Source organism: Thalia democratica, chromosome 1 (assembly GCF_965202585.1).
Source record: "Thalia democratica chromosome 1, ktThaDemo2.hap1.1, whole genome shotgun sequence".
Classification (NCBI taxonomy): Eukaryota; Metazoa; Chordata; class Thaliacea; order Salpida; family Salpidae; genus Thalia; species Thalia democratica.
Window position 1 is genome coordinate 51,269,642 of NC_139165.1, and position 18,009 is coordinate 51,287,650.

An 18,009-nucleotide genomic window follows, 5' to 3' on the forward strand; every position below is an offset into this window, starting at 1 on the left:
ATACAACAGTATGATATTTTGCAATTACTTCTGTTGAAGATCTTTTTCATGCTCTCTGTTTTGAAATGTTTGTCAATTAGGTCTAAGAATTTCCCCCCAATGTTGGTTTTTACTGACTGGCAGTATGGGGGATTAAAATACATAATTCTTCTTGTTCGTTTACGTTTCTTCTTGTCAACAGGGTTGGCTTTGTTTTCATATTCAAGCTTGTGTTTGAAGTTGGATTGGAGCAGTGCAGTTTGGTAGCTATGTTTTGCATTGTCAAAGGTTCTTAGGTCTGTGGACAGTCTATTTAGTCTTTTCTCAATCATTTTGGGTAGGTTTTTCTTGATTATCTTCGGGTGGTTGGAGTCACTACTGATATATCTGATTGAGGAGTTTTCTTTTCTATATGGCATATAGCAATTGTTTGTGAGGTCTAGTGTGATGTCCAAGAAGTTGCATTTAGTCATACCAATTTCCATTGTTATCTTGAAACCAATGTCTTTAAAGGTCTTTATTGTTTGTTTTTTAATATTCTCGAGGTCCTGATTGTTTTTGTGCTTGATAATCGCCAAACCATCATCCCTATATAGGCCTATCTGGTTTGACTTGTATGTCTTCCCTAATCTATCAAGAATGTGCAGACCAATAAGGTCGCATAACTCAGCTCCGAAGTACGACCCCATAGGGACGTCAAACGATGATTCTTGATTTTTCTTGGTCCATACTTTTCCATCGTAGGTAAGCACTGAATTACAAGTGTGTGTTATAATCTTCACATCTTCTTCACTTATCTCAGTGAACTTTCTTGCAAACTCTATAGCATACATAAGGTGTCTTAGTTTGATACTCGGGTAAAATTTTTGGATATCGAAATTAACAAAGCATTTTTTTGATTTTTCATTTATATTGTTAAACTAAAGCTAGTTACTTAAAATTTAAATCTAAGTTGCTTATAAATGTTTTTTTTTATTTTTAAAACTACATATTTTAAGTTTTTAGACTAATCAAAATAGCACTAACACGATTCTTATAAAATAAAAAGCATGTACCTTATGATTATTTTTGGCTAAATTTTACGATGTTTTAGTATATATTGTATATAACTTTTATCAAAACTTCAAAGATGTATCAGTTCTAACATAAAAGTAAAATAAACATGCTTGAAAAACAAAACTGTTAAACTTATCCTAACTGAAAATTTTATTCCATAAAAATAACTAAGTATTTATCAAAATTTAATGTAAACAAATATTTACCGCTTTAAACCAATTGTTTAATTATTAAAGGATTTTTATGTTGAGAATCGAATTTCGGTGGTTTTGTTTATTTTTTCTACTGAAGTTGCTTACATGACACACCAAATAGGCAGGCTTATGATACTTAAGTAACTCTATTACTTAGATCTAATTTATTGTTTTAAAACAGTTTAAGTATTGACTACCTTAAACTATTTTTTTTTAGTTTTTAGTAGTTAATAACTAAACAATATACTTTTTTTTGAAACATGACTAGCTCTTATTTGATTCTTTTAATCAAAGATACTACAAAAACAAAGTTTATCAAAAAAATGTTGTTGAGTCTTGACAGAGTATACTTAGTACTATACTTTTTAAATAAAAGATAAGTTTTATAACATATTAAGTTAGTTTTGGATTAATCGTTTTTTGATTATAATCTTATTTTGTTTTTATATCTTTTTTTGTACAGGAAATAATGGATGTTACAATTATTAGTTTACAGATCAAATGTTTTAACATTAACAAACAAAACTATTTCTAATTAACTTTTATAAAAAAAATATTTTTTTTTGTTGTATTGCTAACTATTCTAAATATTTTTCTTACATTTAAAAAGTAAAACAGTAACAGTATATTGATAAACTGTATGCAAACTTTGTGTGTTTTACTTTATGTGATAGAAAATACCTGATTTTACAAAAAAAAAAACTTTCTTAGAGTTTTGAATGCAGTTGCATATATATATTTATTTTATCCAGTAGTAATATTTTTAAAACGAATTTCACTTGTACATAGATTGATAATTATAGCCTATCATTCTAACAATCTACCAGACATTCGGTTGAATTCTGGTGAACACTTTTGGTCCCGCACCGCCTCCAGCAAGTTCGCAGTACCCTCCAAATGATGCAACTTCGTTCATTCCCAAACCATACCGGTCCTGGTTTCGAAGCTGACGGTGGGTCTTTCCCATTCTTGCACGGTTGTCAAGGAACAGCCGCAAGGGGCGCGGTTTCAGCATGGGAGTACTGCGCCTTCTGCCGTCTTACTTGCAGGCGGTTTTTAAAAACCGTGCACTCGGCTTTGTAGTTGTCTTCCCACCCATATAATTTGCAGCCTCCAGGTTTTGAAACAATTCAAACCGGCATAACAAACTCCTTGGTGAGATCAAGATCGCTTTGCAGATTTATCAACTCGATGTTGTGCTTTTCAAACAAGGCTTTGTAATCGTCGTGTTGATACTAAACACGTATTTTTTTTAAAGTTGCAAGCGATCTTTATGATGCAGCCTAGCCTTGACGTGTAAAAACTCAACATTTTGGGGTCTTCTTTGAATATTCTCGCTGAGGTCCTATCACGTTTTGCAAGGGATGGTCGTCAACGCAGCTTGCCGCAGTAAAAACCTACCTTTTGCCAAGAACGGCGCCTTGGCATACTATCACTGGCTCATCCCTGTTCAAGTACTTGGTCGAAATCGACAAGTGCCAAGCCGCCTCCCCAAAATCAGTGTCTGATCCCTGCTGCTTGACGATCAGGTTTGGGGATTTCCGCCTAACTTTCTCCTCGATCTACGAATCGTGGGCGGAAGATTTGACCGCAATGCACGGCTGCGTTTTGCTGCCCATTTTCTCAAAACCGGCACTCCGTGCACAACGTTGTTGTGGCTTCTCTTCGACTGCCTCCGCAGCCGTCTGCAAGCCACCGGACTTCCCGAGTCGCCCGAACAGAAACTCTGAAATTTCTCGCTCGAATCCGCGTCGGCGTAGCAGATCAGGTGCTGGTATTTTTTAGTGTTGCTGTCTTCGTAGGAGGCCAGGCGAGTAGTGCCTCCCACCACCTACATAACAACCGGCTCCTGCAAGACCTCCAACATAACTTCCTTCCTCTCCCGTCCCACCTACTTGCACACGCCCCACCCCAAGCTCCGGCAGAAACAGCCTTGCGCGGGGTCGTTTTTGAAATTGCTTTGCGGAGAGGTAGTCCCACCTCTCCTTTCCTTCCCTGTACCTTTCGTTTGCAAAGAACTTGCTCGACGTGGCGGATCGCCGTCACGGTCTCGTGCGTGCAACGTTCCCTCCGTCACCTCGTACTTTTTGATGACGTACTTGGATTCGAAGAAGCAGCGGTTAGCACCTAGCTCGTGTTTATCAAAAGCTCCGCGCAGATGACTTCGTCGCCGAGCTTGATTTTTCAAGCTAATTTTTCAGATTTATGTTCTTGGCGTACTTGACGTGCGCCTGGTAAGGAATTTCCCTTTGAAAGCGCCCCGTATTGACTTGTGAGCTCGCAAAAGTGATTAACAAATAAGCAACTCATTATGTGCTTCTAAGCCATACTTGCTTATTTTGATGAAAAAATTAGTAATAATGCAAAAAAAATATGACCAAGCTTTTTCATAAGCACATGATGCATTCTAAGCTTCAAATTAGCTGTTATTTTAGAACATAAAATTTTAAAAATATACTTGCAGTTTGGTTTGTTTTTAAATTTTCTTATGACGTTACACTAAGAATATAGTTATACAAGTATTTAAAATCTGTAATACAAAGATGAGCACTCAGCAGCCGTCTATTAATAACTGGCTATATCAGAATAGAGTTCTTTTATGAAATGTTTTCTTAGTAATTTTTATTAGCTTAAAAAAGGTTTATGAAAAAATATTATAAAAAAGGTATTAGCTAAAATTCTAACCAACTTAAAATTAAACTAACAACAACGTGTTATTTTATATTACAGTAGTTTTGTTTGTCTCACAGTTTTTTTTTTTGTTGACATACAAGTTGCATGCTGGAGGTTTGTCTTTAAAGACCGCATAACGTAGTGCGCCGACTGCCTACCTCTGCTTTAATGGTTTAACAAGCTTACTAGTTGTAAAATGGCTACTAGTTTCACAGTAAAGTTATAAAATATAACTATGTTTTGTTAAAAAACTAGAAAATTAAAATATAAAAAAGTCAATCTTATTTTTTTCAAAGTGTTGCACAAAAAAGTCTTATATATAACTTTAATTAAAGTTTTCTTAATCTTACAAACAAAAACATCAGCCACTAATTCTACCTCTGTAACGATTAATGTTTTTAGGAAAAAATTTAACTTCTAAAGTAAAATTAAAAAATACTAGTTATCACCTATTCTCACAGTGACAACTTTTACTAACGGGAACTTTCAAGTTCAAGGCCTCAGCTACAGATCTAAGGCGCTTTTGTTTACCTAATATTTTAGTTATTTTTATATAAAGTTTTAACTAATAAATTTTTTTTTAAATATATTTACGTAAGGTGGATTAGGGATAACAGTATAATAGATTATAAAAAATGGTTAAGGTAGTATAGGGGTTTAAATGTTACTAATATACTGCTGTATTTATACTTTACCTCGTTTGCAAAATTTTATACATTAAAAAAACTATCCAAAAACTTACCACTGCAGTCTACAGCCGACCCAAGTTTAAGAAATAAAAAAATTAAATACGATACACGCTGTAAAACTATAACAATACTACATTTTTAGTTTAATGTAATGTAGCTTTTGGTTTTTTGTAATCACAAAATCTTTATTCATTTAAATAAAACTATCTATCCAATTTTTGTATAATTTTATTTGCATTCTTTAGAACTTTAAAAAATGTAAAACAGTATAGTTTAGTTAATTTAATCGATACTTATTTGATTTTTCGATAAACTTTTGAGGTGTTTTTTAATTTGTTGACTTCTTTTTAACTTTAGACTATGTTTTTAATCCACTATGTTAAACTTTATGAAAAACAATAATAAACCATTAGGTATTCCGATTTGAACAAAAACATATTTTGAAAGTACATGGTTGTCCTGGACAAGACGTTAAAAGGTATCCAAGTAGTGTGTGACTTTATAACCCAAAGATTTTTTCGTGTTTTAGGTCCTAAGACCAAATTTTTTGAGCGCTTTTTTTGTTGTTCAATAAAAAACAATAATCTTTGAGACAAAAGAGTATATCTATTTTTTTCACCGATTGAATATCAGCTTTACTACCGGCTATAAATTATTATGTATTTTTTAAAATATGTAGATATTTTTTGGTAAAATACTTATAACATTATGTATAGACCCGGACTGAAAATACTGAATACAGAAAATAGTGATAATGTTTGTTTTTGACAATTAAACTGGTTTTACAAAATGTGCTTTATCATTTATTACTCAGCTTTTACTAGGGGCTCGTTTTGCCTGATTAAGCATTCATTTATAGTATAGTTTTGAAAACAAACGAAAACTTTCAAAATTTTATTGTTAAGGATTAACTGTGAACTACAAAAGTATACAAAATTATTTTAATGAAAATATATATGTTTTCACTCTTCCTTCTTCCACACTAGAATCAGTTGCTTAAAATTAATGACTAAATGTTGGTACAAAATGCTAAGCAATTATCTAGAAAGTTGTATAAAACTTTTAACTAAATCTTTTTAGCAACACAATAAAACAGAGTTTTTAAATAATAGTATACTTTATCAACATGTTTAGAAGAAGTAATAAAAATATAAATAAGCAAACACTAAAAATAAATAGTTAAATAATTTTAAGAAAAAAATAATATATTGCAATCTCAAGATCAGAATTTGTACCAAGTTGTAGCCTAATAGTGTAGGTAGGGGTCCTAATAATGTTTTTGAAAAGTTGAATGTTGTAGGATCAATACCCAGTGATCCAGGCATTTACAAAAAAAGTCAATATATATTCAGAAGCTTTTGAAACATTGTACCATATTGAGGCAGATTTTGACTGGTTTAAAAAAAGAAGACAAAGGAAAAAAACAAAAAGTTTTAAATATACTAAAAATGCTGCTTGTTCAAAATCTTTACTTATGTTAATGGATTTAATTGTATTTTTTTGCTAAGTTTTTAATAATGAATGTTTAATTTATAAGATTTAAAGATAAAGAAAGTTTCAACAATTGCATTTGCATAGTTAGATGTCAGCTGAAAAAGTTTAAAATTAAGTTTGTATTGTGACTTCATTATAAAATCAAACTTTAAAAGAGCTTATTCTCAATAGGAAACTTTTTATTAAGTTGCTTGAAGTTTTTATTGAATTTGCTTAAATATATGATGATTGTGCATTGTTTTTGATCTAGATAGTTGAACTTTAGTTCAAAAATATTAAATATTAGTTTATTATGTTTAGCTACACTTAGTTGGCTATAGAAATTAATTTATGGAAAGCAAAATTTTGTCTATTTTACTTATTAAAAATTGAAAACTGGGTTATATTAAAACAGATTCCCCAAGTCTTTTATTATGAAATCTTTATATAAGTATTAGATACTTATTTTTAGTTATTAATTTGGTTCTTATAATTCACTAAATACTGACCAGACCATATCAATGATGTAGTTACATTTCAACTTTTTCTTTAAAACCTATTTTTTGTTTTGTTTTTTAATCATTTATTTTTTTACTTAAGTTTTGTGCTAAAGTCTTTTATTTAATGACTTTTCAAGTTTTATACATTAAAACTTTCTTTGAAACAATTGTAACCGGATATCAAGAATTTGATAGCTGTTTAAACTTAATGGAAAGTTTTGAGTTAAAGTTAGTGTTCCTCAAAGTGTTTAAGAGAAAGCTCGCAAGGTCAGGTGTTTTACTGGTGCAATTTTGAATTTGCATACTACATCCATATATAAATACTCACCAGTTAGAGGGAAACTTTTAGCCACAGCCTGCTGCAGTAAACATGTTATTACAGAATTGACATTTATATTGTATGATTGTTTTGTTTAAAGTTTTTATTTAAGAATATTTTAAGAAATTTTTCTTCTCTTAAGTACTTATATAATTTTAATTTTAAGCACTTAATTATCATTTTAATTTAAAGATTCTCAAAGTAAAACTTAGTTAGATTTTAATTGTTTTAAAGGTTTTAATAATATTCAAAGTAATTTATAAAGCATAAAGTTTTATACTTTAAATAGTTCTTTATATTTGTTATTATTTGCAATGTTTAACACAATATGTTCATTAATTGTCATGCCAGGTTTTATATAGAGTAGCCCTAAGTATTATTTATTATCAGCATTTAGTTTAAGTTAAGTTTAAGTTTAATTATGGTTGTTTGTGTAGGTGTGTTATATATTTTACCATTCAAGTTGTAACAGGATATCAAGTTACACTTGATTACTGTTTAGATTTGGTTAGAAGTTTTGAGCTAAAAGTTCATTCAAGCGTTAAGAGAAAGCTCACAAGGTCAATTTATACTAATGCAAGTTTAATACAGTGACAAAAGGAGAAAATAAAGTGCACACCAGAAACCCTGATGCAACTTTGAGTTATGGAATGTTTTATATAAGCTGATACAACAGACAGACGTGGAGATTCTAACCACAGCCTGCTGCAGTAAACGTGATAATGAATAATAGACATTTATATTGTTTTCTTGTGTTTTACAAAGTGTTTTTTTATTTGTGTTATTTTCTATTTAGTGTATTTCTTATTTACATTTCAAGTAGTTAAATTTTATTTTGTTTTGTACATTCTTGAAGTATATTCCTGCTAGATTAAATCTTGTGTAATGGTTTTGACTACATTTAAAATAGTTTTTAAAGTATAATGCTATTTATATATTTGTAACTCTTTGCAATTGTTCTTTATATATAATATGTTCATTCATTGTCATGCCTAGTTTTTAATAGAGTAGCCCTAAGTATTATTGAATATAAGCATTTAGTATAAGTTAAGTTTATGATCAATGGGTACCTACATCCATAAGTTACAAAGTAACCTTATAAGTTTATTATTTAAGTATTCTACATCCATAGGTTATACAATTAATACAATTATAAAAATAAGTTGATACATAAATAAACATTATTGCAAAAACCCAGGAATTTGAGATGTAAAAAAAATCTGGAATTAAAAAAAAAATTTACATGTAAAGTAATTAAATTTTGATTAGATACGTTAAATCTAAAGTAGAAATATAATTATAGATTCTTGCTAGTCCACTAAGCATAATCATTATAGTTTGAAATAAATAAACTTTTTTTTTCTTTAAAAAAAAAATTTTAGATGTGGCCTCTTAATTTTTTTTATAAGAATTTAAATTTTTATAATTGAAATTATCATATAACCCTGCTTTATTTTGATGTCTAGCTGTGTAATTATATTTTTGTTATCTTTTTTAAATGTTTTAACTTATATTCTTCTTAATGTTTAAGTGTTAGATTTCTTTAGTGAGTTATTATTTAATATAAAAAATTTAAGCTGTTTATAAATAAACCTATAAATTTTAAATTTTTAGCCAGGTAAAATTGTTTATTTTTAAAGTTTTGTTTTTGATCAAATTTAAATTATTTTAACTTTATTTCAAATAGTTATGGTTATGCTGTTTGTAAAGAGTTAGTACAACCTTTTTTTTTGTTTTGGGTTACAATACACTTAGGCAGATCAGGATAACTCAGACTAAATTGAATTTTTTGAAAAATTTGGCAAGTTCAGGCTAGTTTTTAGAAAGAACAAAAAAAAAATACTATTCATCTTGCATAACACAATATTACTATATAGATTTATTTTTTTCATTATCCTTTGTTTTTTCTATACTTTAAGTTTAAGGGCAGATCCAACAAATGTATTTTTAAATTTATCTAATTAAAAGTTAATTTTGTAAAAACTCAGGATGTCTAAAAGTTACAAAGTTTTAGTCTATTTTTTCTGATTTAAACTATTATCTTAAACATTTTTTTTTGTATAAAAAGTATTTAAGCTTGAGTTTATTTCAGTTTTTGAATTATAATAATTTATTTTATTTTATTATAAATGCAGGCTAGTTTGGTGTAGCTCAGTCTAGTTTTTGGTCACTCCAGGGTTGCCAAAAGTCTTAGAAATACCTAAAATTTTACAATTTAGACAAAAAATCCTGGAATTAAAAAAAACTTTGGAAAAACTTGAATTTTGTACAAAGATCACTAAAAAACCTGGAATTTTTAATAATGTTTACATGTAAAATAACAAAACTTAGACTAAATACAACAAATCTATCATATCAATAATTTTTTGTGATAACTAGATTTTTTATTATGAACACCTTTAAAGTAACATTACAGTATCTTTTAAGTACTTCTGTATTATTCAATTTAATTTTATGCTAAAAATAGACTAATAATTTATTCCTCAAAATCTAGAAATAAACTTTAAAAACCTGGAGAAATATTTCAAAAAATATTTGTCAACCCTGTCACTCAGGCTGTTTTTGCCTCAAAAGAGTGGCAACCCTGTTTGTTTATAGACAAATATTTTATTGCTATTCCCTCATGCTAGCTTTGTGTTATTAAATTTTTGTGTTAAAATTAGACCAGTGTAAACATTCAAAAAAGGGGTGCTCAAAAATTCAAATTCAGGCAATTCAAAGACTGTTAGTTCTTAAATTTTGTGAATTATGTCTTTTAATGAATAGTTTTTGTAAAATATATTTTACCATTGTAATGTTATTAATTTGAACTACATGAAAAATTTTTAGCTTATAAAATTAAAGTTGTTTTATCTTATCGGGCTAAAACAAGAAAGTTATATTTATTGAGTGAAAAAAGATTTGGTTCAAGGACCTGGTGTATGAGTTAAATTTTTACTGTTATTGAAACATACACCACGCATACTGCTTACTGTTTGTCTAGGACTAAACAAATATTATAACTTACAAAAGTATAGTAACTTTTAATAAGTGTAGTTATCCTTTGTTGTAATTATTTTTTTACAATAATAATTATTTTAGTTACACCTACATGAAACTCTTTAGATATTATGACTTTTGAGATGTGGTTCCTTAATTTTTTTTTAAAAATTTGAACTGTCATTTAATCTTTAAAAATACTTTTTTGAAAATAATGTCTTAAATAAGGAAATTATTTTTTATTGATTTAATCCAGTCCTGTAAAATTGTAAAAATATTATTTAATTTAGTTAAATAAGAAGAATTATTTAAAAAATATAGTTGTCAGACTTGCTTTCAAGAATTTATAAATAGAACTCAAGTTAGTATATATTTCAAGTGAAACTTAAAAATGTTAATGTTCTGAAAAAAAAGTAATTGTTTTATGTTACATAAACAGTAAATCTTCAGATTTTTATTATTAATTCCAAAAAAAATAGCTAATCATTAATTATTATTCAGTTTTTAAGTTTTATAAAGTATTAACTAAAATGGACCCTAGCTCATTCTCAAGCTGTGATGTCATATCAACTAAACATGTTGACATTAACTGGTTGATTGATTTTGATAAGACAAAGCTTATAGGAAATGTTAAACTACATCTGGATATCCTACAGGACTCTACTGAAAGTATCGTTAGTTTTTTGTTTAGTTATTAAAATAAACTACGTTAGTGTAATTAAAAACTTAAATCTAAAATTGTAACTATTTTAAGGTTTTAGACAGTCGAGATTTGGTTATTGATAAGGTAGTCAATAACAATAATGAACTAAAGTTTTCAATTGCTGAAAAACATGAAGCTTTTGGATCTGCAATTGAAATTGATCTTGGAAAAAAGTACAACAAGTAAGCAATTTTTTTCTTTATCTGTATTATAAACGTTAAATATCAACAAATATCTGAATATAAGGTCCAATATACAAATGCACTTAAATACTTTGTGATGTTTTTTTAGAATGTTGCATTTCTTATTTAGGATTATAACTTTGTAGTTTTAACTTATTTTTTAAACTTTGTTCATAAACGGTCGTTCAGTACTTTGTACTTTGCCTGCTTGGTAAGATCACAACAGAGGTTTCTTGTGACTATGCATGCCTGATGAGTCCTAATTAGGACAAAACTTGTCGTAAGTTGTCTCGGATGCTGTTGTTGTTGGTCGTGTGAAGTTCATTAATTACAGTAATAACTTAAATATAGTCAAATAACAAAAATAACAAAATAACAAAAATATTCTAGTCAAAAATGTAGGTATCTGTATTAGTATTTTTAATAGCAATCACATAAAACAGAAATGATTTCTTGTCATTGAACATTTTCTATGAAACCTCTGAAAAGGCTTCTGCACTCCAGTGGCTGAAACCTGAACAAACTCTTGACAAAAAATACCCTTACATGTTTAGCCAATGTCAAGCAATTCACGCAAGGTCCATACTACCTTGCCAAGATGCACCTGGTGATAAATTTACTTACAAAGCATGTGTTAGTTTTATTACACAGTTTTGCTCATTTTTTTTTAAACAAATAACTTTTTTTCTATTTAACAGGTGAAAGTTTGTAGTCCTATGGTAGTTCTAATGGGTGCCAATGATGTAAAGTGTGAAAAGGATGATAACCAATTTGTTTACTACTTTGAGCAACTTACGCCTATTCCTTCTTACTTACTTGCTATTGCTTGTGGATTTATTGAAAGCAGAAAGATTGGCCCAAGAAGTAAAGTATGGTCTGAAAAGGGAAATATAGAATCAGCAGCTTATGAATTTGAAGAGGTTTGTTGTTTTTTAGAATATTTATTGAACAAAATAAATTGTATACTAAAAAAAAAATTAACTCTTAAAATATACTGCTAAAGTTTTGATAGTACTATTAGTTTCAATTGTAACTTTCACAAAAGAATCTAATACTTGATATATTAACGTTTTAGTTCTGTATTTTTATTATTGCAATGCTTTCCTATCTGTTATTATTTTAGTTGGTATGGTGTTAAAAGCACTTCTTTAAGTAAAGTTTCTGTGTTTACAGTTATTCTAAGAGTATAAAATTGATATTGTGTAGTTATAAAATATTAAAAATCAATTTAACAATTTATTCCAATTTATTGCAAGAAACAATAAATATTTTCTAATTTAATTTCAAAATTAACTAAATTAATATTTAAGAACAATGAACTTGTGTTTTAAATTTTAATTAAACAACTTTAGATGTTCAACTAGCAATAAAATTATGATTTACAGACAGAAAAGATGCTAAAATGCGCAGAGGAATTGGCTGGTAAATATGTGTGGGGAAAATACGACTTACTAGTGTTACCACCGACCTTTCCATATGGGGGCATGGAAAACCCGAACTTAACGTTTGTGACACCAACTCTTCTTGCCGGGGACAGATCTCTTGCTAATGTTGTTGCTCATGAAATTGCTCATAGCTGGACTGGAAACCTCGTCACAAACAGAACATGGGAACATTTTTGGTACGGTCTCAAAAATAGTTCAATATAGTAGTTTTATTTTTCGTTTTTTACATAAAGACCTATTTTAAACAGAGTTAATTATATCTAAACACTTAATTTTAGAATAAAAAGATTATTTTTATTTTTTTAAGACTTTATCAAGTTATACTCTTAGCTAGATGCTCTAATTATTTGATTTTAAAATTCAATATTTTCAGTTAAATTAAATTTATTAGGTTAAATGAAGGGCACACAGTATTTTTAGAAAGGAAAATAATCGGACGTTTACATGGAAAGCAAGTCCAAGACTTTCACGCTTTTGGAGGAATAAAAGATCTCAAAGAAGATGTATGATTGCTTATTTTGTTTATATTTTTCTTTTAAAACTTCTTAAGTTGCAAAATAGTTGTAAGTTAATTTAGTGTTTTATTTAATTTAGTTTAAAGTATATGTTTGTATAAATGCTAGTTTCTTACAACTCACTAATTTTTTTAAATCTAAGATATATGAAAGAAATTAGTAATACTTTTAATTAAGTTTGGTTAGAATGTTTTACTATTAAAGTTTTTATTACATTCTAGGCTGACAGCTTATTGGTAGCAACAACATCTTATGTTTTTATTTTTGATTTATAAAAAAAATCATTTAAAAGCTAACTTTTATTACAATTATACAATGAGTATGGTTATAGTATAATAGTTTAAATTTTGAAAAAAGATAGCATTAAAAGATAATTTATAACTACATTTATAAATCAACTTAAAAATACGAAAATACACTAAGGCAAAGTAATTAAAACAAATATTTTATACTTAAAAGAGTATAAAGTAAATTAAAATGTTTTTTTTTAAGTACACTAACAAACTACTCTAATTTTTTAAGAATTCTGATAAATAATATTGAAACTGAAAGTAGTAGATTCTTTATCATTTTTATTCAAAATGTATAAACTATTTTTAATGTTCAGAGCAAAGTAAAAATAAAGCAATTAACTTAAAATATTCTTATTTTAATAATTTTAAAGCTCAATTGTTCCAAATAAAGCTCAGGTAGTGAATGTTAGAGATTTTTTTAACATAGTAGTTTTATTAAAGTAGGTTTTACACTTTTTAGTCTAATTTTCTAAAAGTGTTTTTATTATCTTAGTACGTTTGTTTATATCCTTTTCAAAACTATTCTATTAGACTGATTAAACACTTACAGTATAATAATACATTAGTTTGTAATAATTAATATGTTATTTACATATATGTTCATCTTCAATCATATTATAAAATAAAGCTTAGTAGTTTTGAAATTGTATATTTAACGTTAATTAAGGATGTCCCTTTTATCTCGTAAATGTGTACATTGATGAAACTATATTCACCAAAAAACTAAGGTTGACTTTTTCGGCCACGACAACCCACTAACCTGTTTGGTTCCTTCTTTGAAAGATGTAGATCCAGATGACTCGTTTTCCAGCGTGCCATATGAAAAAGGATGTTCTCTTTTGTGTTACTTGGAACAACTTCTCGGTGGACCTAGTTAGTTGTTTTAGACAGTAGAGTATAGTCACTTCTATTTTATTTAAAAGTATTTAATAAATAATGAACTTTACCACACGACCACCACGTGTTGGCGTGAAGCATTATTGTATTAATTTGTTATTATTGTTGGCGCGAAGCATCTCAATTTTGTTGATGATGGCCGTAATAAATACTGGTTAAAAGTATTTAAAAATGTAAATTTCGTAATTTAAGTTACAAGACTTAACTTTTAGCTTTTCAATTTGTTTTTATTTTAAAAGATTGAAATTGTGTACATAAATTAACTTGTTTACTTAATATAGTATATATTTCTAGAAATTTTCGAACCATTTTTGAAAGCCTACGTGCAAAAGTTTGCATTTAAGACATTAGATACAGAAGAATGGAAAATGTTTCTTTATGAATATTTTGCTAATCAGGTTAGTGTTATTAGTAAATTTCTCAAAATTAATTTTTTAAAGTTTTTGCTGTTTTAATTTTTTTTTTATTTCACCTAAATAAAACGTGTTAACTAGTGTTTGTTTTTATCACAAAAAGTCAACAAAACCACTTAAACCTGGATCATAACTAAAAAATGTATTTGTCTGCAATTTTACAACCACCAAGTACAAACAGAAAGAAAAACTGGACGGTGTTGATTGGAACGCATGGTTCAATAAGCCAGGTATGCTACCTGTGGATGACATCAAATATGATGACTCATTACTCGTTCAATGCCAAGCTCTTGCAGAAAAGTGGTCTAAGGTATTTAGATGTGTTTTCTAAACTTTGTTTGTCGTTTTTTTTTTCTGTGACTAGATATTTACCAATTATTCTGTTTTAGTTACTGTTTTTATTTGCTAACATGAAAATAGTACACTTCAGGAGTTTTTTCTGTCGAGGGTCCCCGTTATAATTATTTTATAGTCGTTTATAAAAATTAAAAAGAAATGAAAAGTTTTAGATAATTTTTTTTTTCACTTTGAGTTGATATCAATTTAAACATTTAAAATATAGTTGTTCATATTTCAGATAACAAAACAGTTACGTAATTTTTTCTAGTTGATAAAGTATTAAATTTTTTTTAGCTTGTAAATCGTTCTTGATAAGTGCTAACAAGTTTTGAATTGTTATGTTAAAAACAACAAAATTATAGTTGAGGGTAAGATAAGCTTTCGTACCAATTATTTATTTGAAAGTATGTTTAAAATAGAATTAAATTTTAATTCAAATATACTTTTATTTAATTGAATTATTTTTACATTTATTTCTTATACTTTGCCGGTTAAATACATAAAAATGTTCTCTTTATAAATCTTATTTTAATTCTTTTGATTATATACAAAACTAAATAAAACTTTTTTTTTTGTTACGACTTTATAAATATAAGTTTTATATACTGTGTTTGAATTTTGATATTAACTTTTTTGTGTTAACTGTATGAATTGATCTTCTTTAACTTTATACTTAATTATCTATAGTGAACTTATAGTCAAGTTAGTTAAATACTTAAGATTTTAACTATTTTGTTTATTTTTGAAAAACATTAACTTATGACAGGCAAATAACTTCAATGAATTTAGTGAGGATGATATCGCTTCTCTAACTTCTGATCAAAAGAAAGAATTTCTAGCCGAGCTACTCGAAAAGGTCAGTTTTTACTATAATAAAAAACTTTTGAATAACTATTTTATAGTAAAATATAATAAGTTACTGTTTTAGATAACTTAGTCATTTTTTTCTAGGATCCTATGACGGTAGAAGCATACAAAGCGATGGATTCTGTATACAAGCTCTCCTCATCTAAAAACAGCGAGATAAAGTTCAGATGGCTTCAGCTTGGATTGAAATGTAAGTGCGTCGATGCAATCCAACCCGCTATTCAAATGGCTGCCTTCGACCAGGGAAGAATGAAATTCACCAGGCCTCTGTTTAGGTTGTTTAATTAGGTTGTTATTACTCTAAATATTTACTATGTGGCATAAATTAATCAAGCAATAAAAAAGAAGTTTAGTATTTGAAAAGATAAAATAAAGAAATGAAAATAATCAATTACAGAAATATTAAACCTTTTGTTTACTGATAGGTCTTGTAAATTGAAAGTTATACATTTAGTTTTTGAAAAAAAAAGGTTTATTTAAAAACAAATTTTTGAAGTTTTTAAAGAAACTTTAAATTCAGAGTAATAAAAGTTGTTGAAAAGTATATATGTTTTTTTGATTCCTATTGTCACAATTCTCAAGTTATAAACCAAAAAAAATTAGTTTGTTCAAAATAGATTATTTTTCTTTATGTTGTATACTGAAAGTTAATTAAAATCAACAACTAAACTATGCATTCATTTATAATCAATTTATAACTTAGTTTTAAACGTTAAAACGTACGTTTAAAGTTAAATGTTAACTTACTTTACTAATTAATGTTTTCATAATTAAATAACAAAAGTAAAAATTGATATGTTTCGAATTGATAGACTTGCATGTTGTACAGGTCTTTGGGAAGTTGGCCTGAAAGTCGCGACAGGGCAGTTCAAGCTCTGAATGAAAATTTCAATCAAATGCACCCAACAACTGCTAGCCTAGTCGCCAAGGATCTCAAAATTTAATTTACTTTTTTAAGTTTTTAGGAAATTTTGATTTTTTTTTTAATGCTGAAATCGTTTCGTATATTTAAATGATTAAAAAGTGCAATGTAAATGCATTTTTAGATTTATTTTTTGGGTTTTTTGTTCTTTTCTATAACTATGTATGTACAAAGTCGGCTCAAATAGCGCTATTATACAAATAAAAGACTTAGTAGATTAATTATATTAAACATATTTTATTATAAGGTTGCCAAAACACCTGGAATTTCAAAAGTTTAAAAAAACCTAGAATTTTAAACAATTTCTACAACTTAAAAGAAAATATTTAGATTATGTAAAAAAAAAATTATACAATTTTTTTGCTGTATCATTTAAAATTTTATTTATTATAAAACACGTTAAAACTAGCATTACTGTATCTTTTTAATTTCTCGTGGTATTTAAGACAATTTTTTACCTTGAATTAATTTTTACTTAAAATGGACAAAAAAAACTTGTACTTTCAAAAACTAAGTATAAATTTGAATACCGGTAAAATTTGAAAGACCTAACGAAACCTTATATTAGTAATATAATAATGTTTACTTCTCAATATTAAGTTATAATGTAGCCTAAGGTTTTCCTGAAAACTATTTCAAACTGAAAATAAATCCTGTTTAAACAAAAATAATAGAACTTAAAAAACTAGCTTTTCATAATATTTATGGTTTGTTTTTAATTTAAATAGTAGGCAATTTAAACTCATAGTGTAACTATTTAGCAGATGTTATATATAAAGTTATCGTAATAATTAACAACACGTACTACTTAATTTAAAAAAAAAATAATCTGTTTTAGGAAAAAAAACTGGCTAAAATGTTGTAACACGAAAAAAATGAATTTAATTATGATTGAGTTAGATGTAATCTGTTATTTTTTATTAAATTTATGGGTTTATACCCTCTGACTCATTGAAATTCGACAACTAGAAAGTATATAATTTTATTTCTTTTTGTAAAAAAATTATATTTATGTAACTAACATTATTCAAACAAAATTTTGAAAAATGTTTTTGGTCATAAGAAAATATTGATAAGAAACTATTATGTTATAAAAATTTTCAATCGCATCTTATTTTATTAATTTAAAAATTTTTTGTTTACAAAAACCCTTCAAACTACATACCGTTAATTTAAATAAATTCGTTTAGAAATATTTAACTTAAGTTCTTACTAAAAATCATAAAAACCCTGGGTTTCTGACCAAAAGTTTTCTTGGCAAATAAAACTGTTGCCTATTTTCAGTTGCTAGCCTACTGCAATATACAGGTTGTCCCGAAAAATGCATGTAAATGTTTAATACTTATTTTTGACGCTACTTTTTGTTACCGGCCGTGTTTTCCTGAGCTGATCGCATCATCTTATTGTGCAAAACACTAGAATAGCACTGTTCCAAAAAATTAGTTTCCAGCAGGATGGGGACCGCCATACTAAAATTTAGGTATTAGAAACCTTCTTGATAGAAATATAGGATGATGAGGCATTATATAATACCCTTTACGTTCCCCGGATATAATACCACTAGATTTTTA

At 27.6% G+C, this 18,009-nt stretch overlaps 1 protein-coding gene across 2 annotated transcripts; it reads left to right on the forward strand.

Annotated features, from left to right (window-relative positions):
• Nucleotides 1–10,376: 10,376 nt before the first annotated feature.
• LOC145847924 (leukotriene A-4 hydrolase-like) lies at nt 10,377–16,622 on the forward strand. 2 transcript variants are annotated; one of them, XM_082953764.1, is made up of 12 exons: nt 10,377–10,536; nt 10,617–10,747; nt 11,191–11,380; nt 11,446–11,667; nt 12,133–12,368; nt 12,584–12,695; nt 13,729–13,873; nt 14,192–14,295; nt 14,483–14,620; nt 15,416–15,505; nt 15,601–15,791; nt 16,346–16,622. In XM_082953764.1, exons 1-12 carry the CDS (start codon nt 10,393–10,395, stop codon nt 16,458–16,460), a joined length of 1,818 nt encoding a protein of 605 aa, XP_082809890.1. In that variant the 5' UTR covers nt 10,377–10,392; the 3' UTR covers nt 16,461–16,622. The 2 variants fall into 2 exon arrangements, with proteins under 2 accessions (XP_082809890.1, XP_082809893.1); XM_082953767.1 differs by having other exon boundaries at nt 14,492–14,620.
• The last annotated feature ends 1,387 nt before the right edge of the window (nt 16,623–18,009 follow it).

Excerpts from the sequence above, each read along its gene's own strand:
- LOC145847924 (XM_082953764.1), top strand. The coding sequence starts at position 10,393 with ATGGACCCTAGCTCATTCTCAAGCTGTGATGTCATATCAACTAAACAT. Across the intron at positions 11,381-11,445 it reads AATTTACTTACAAAGCATGT|GTGAAAGTTTGTAGTCCTAT; the intron begins GTTAGTTTTATT and ends TCTATTTAACAG. Across the intron at positions 14,621-15,415 it reads TTGCAGAAAAGTGGTCTAAG|GCAAATAACTTCAATGAATT; the intron begins GTATTTAGATGT and ends AACTTATGACAG.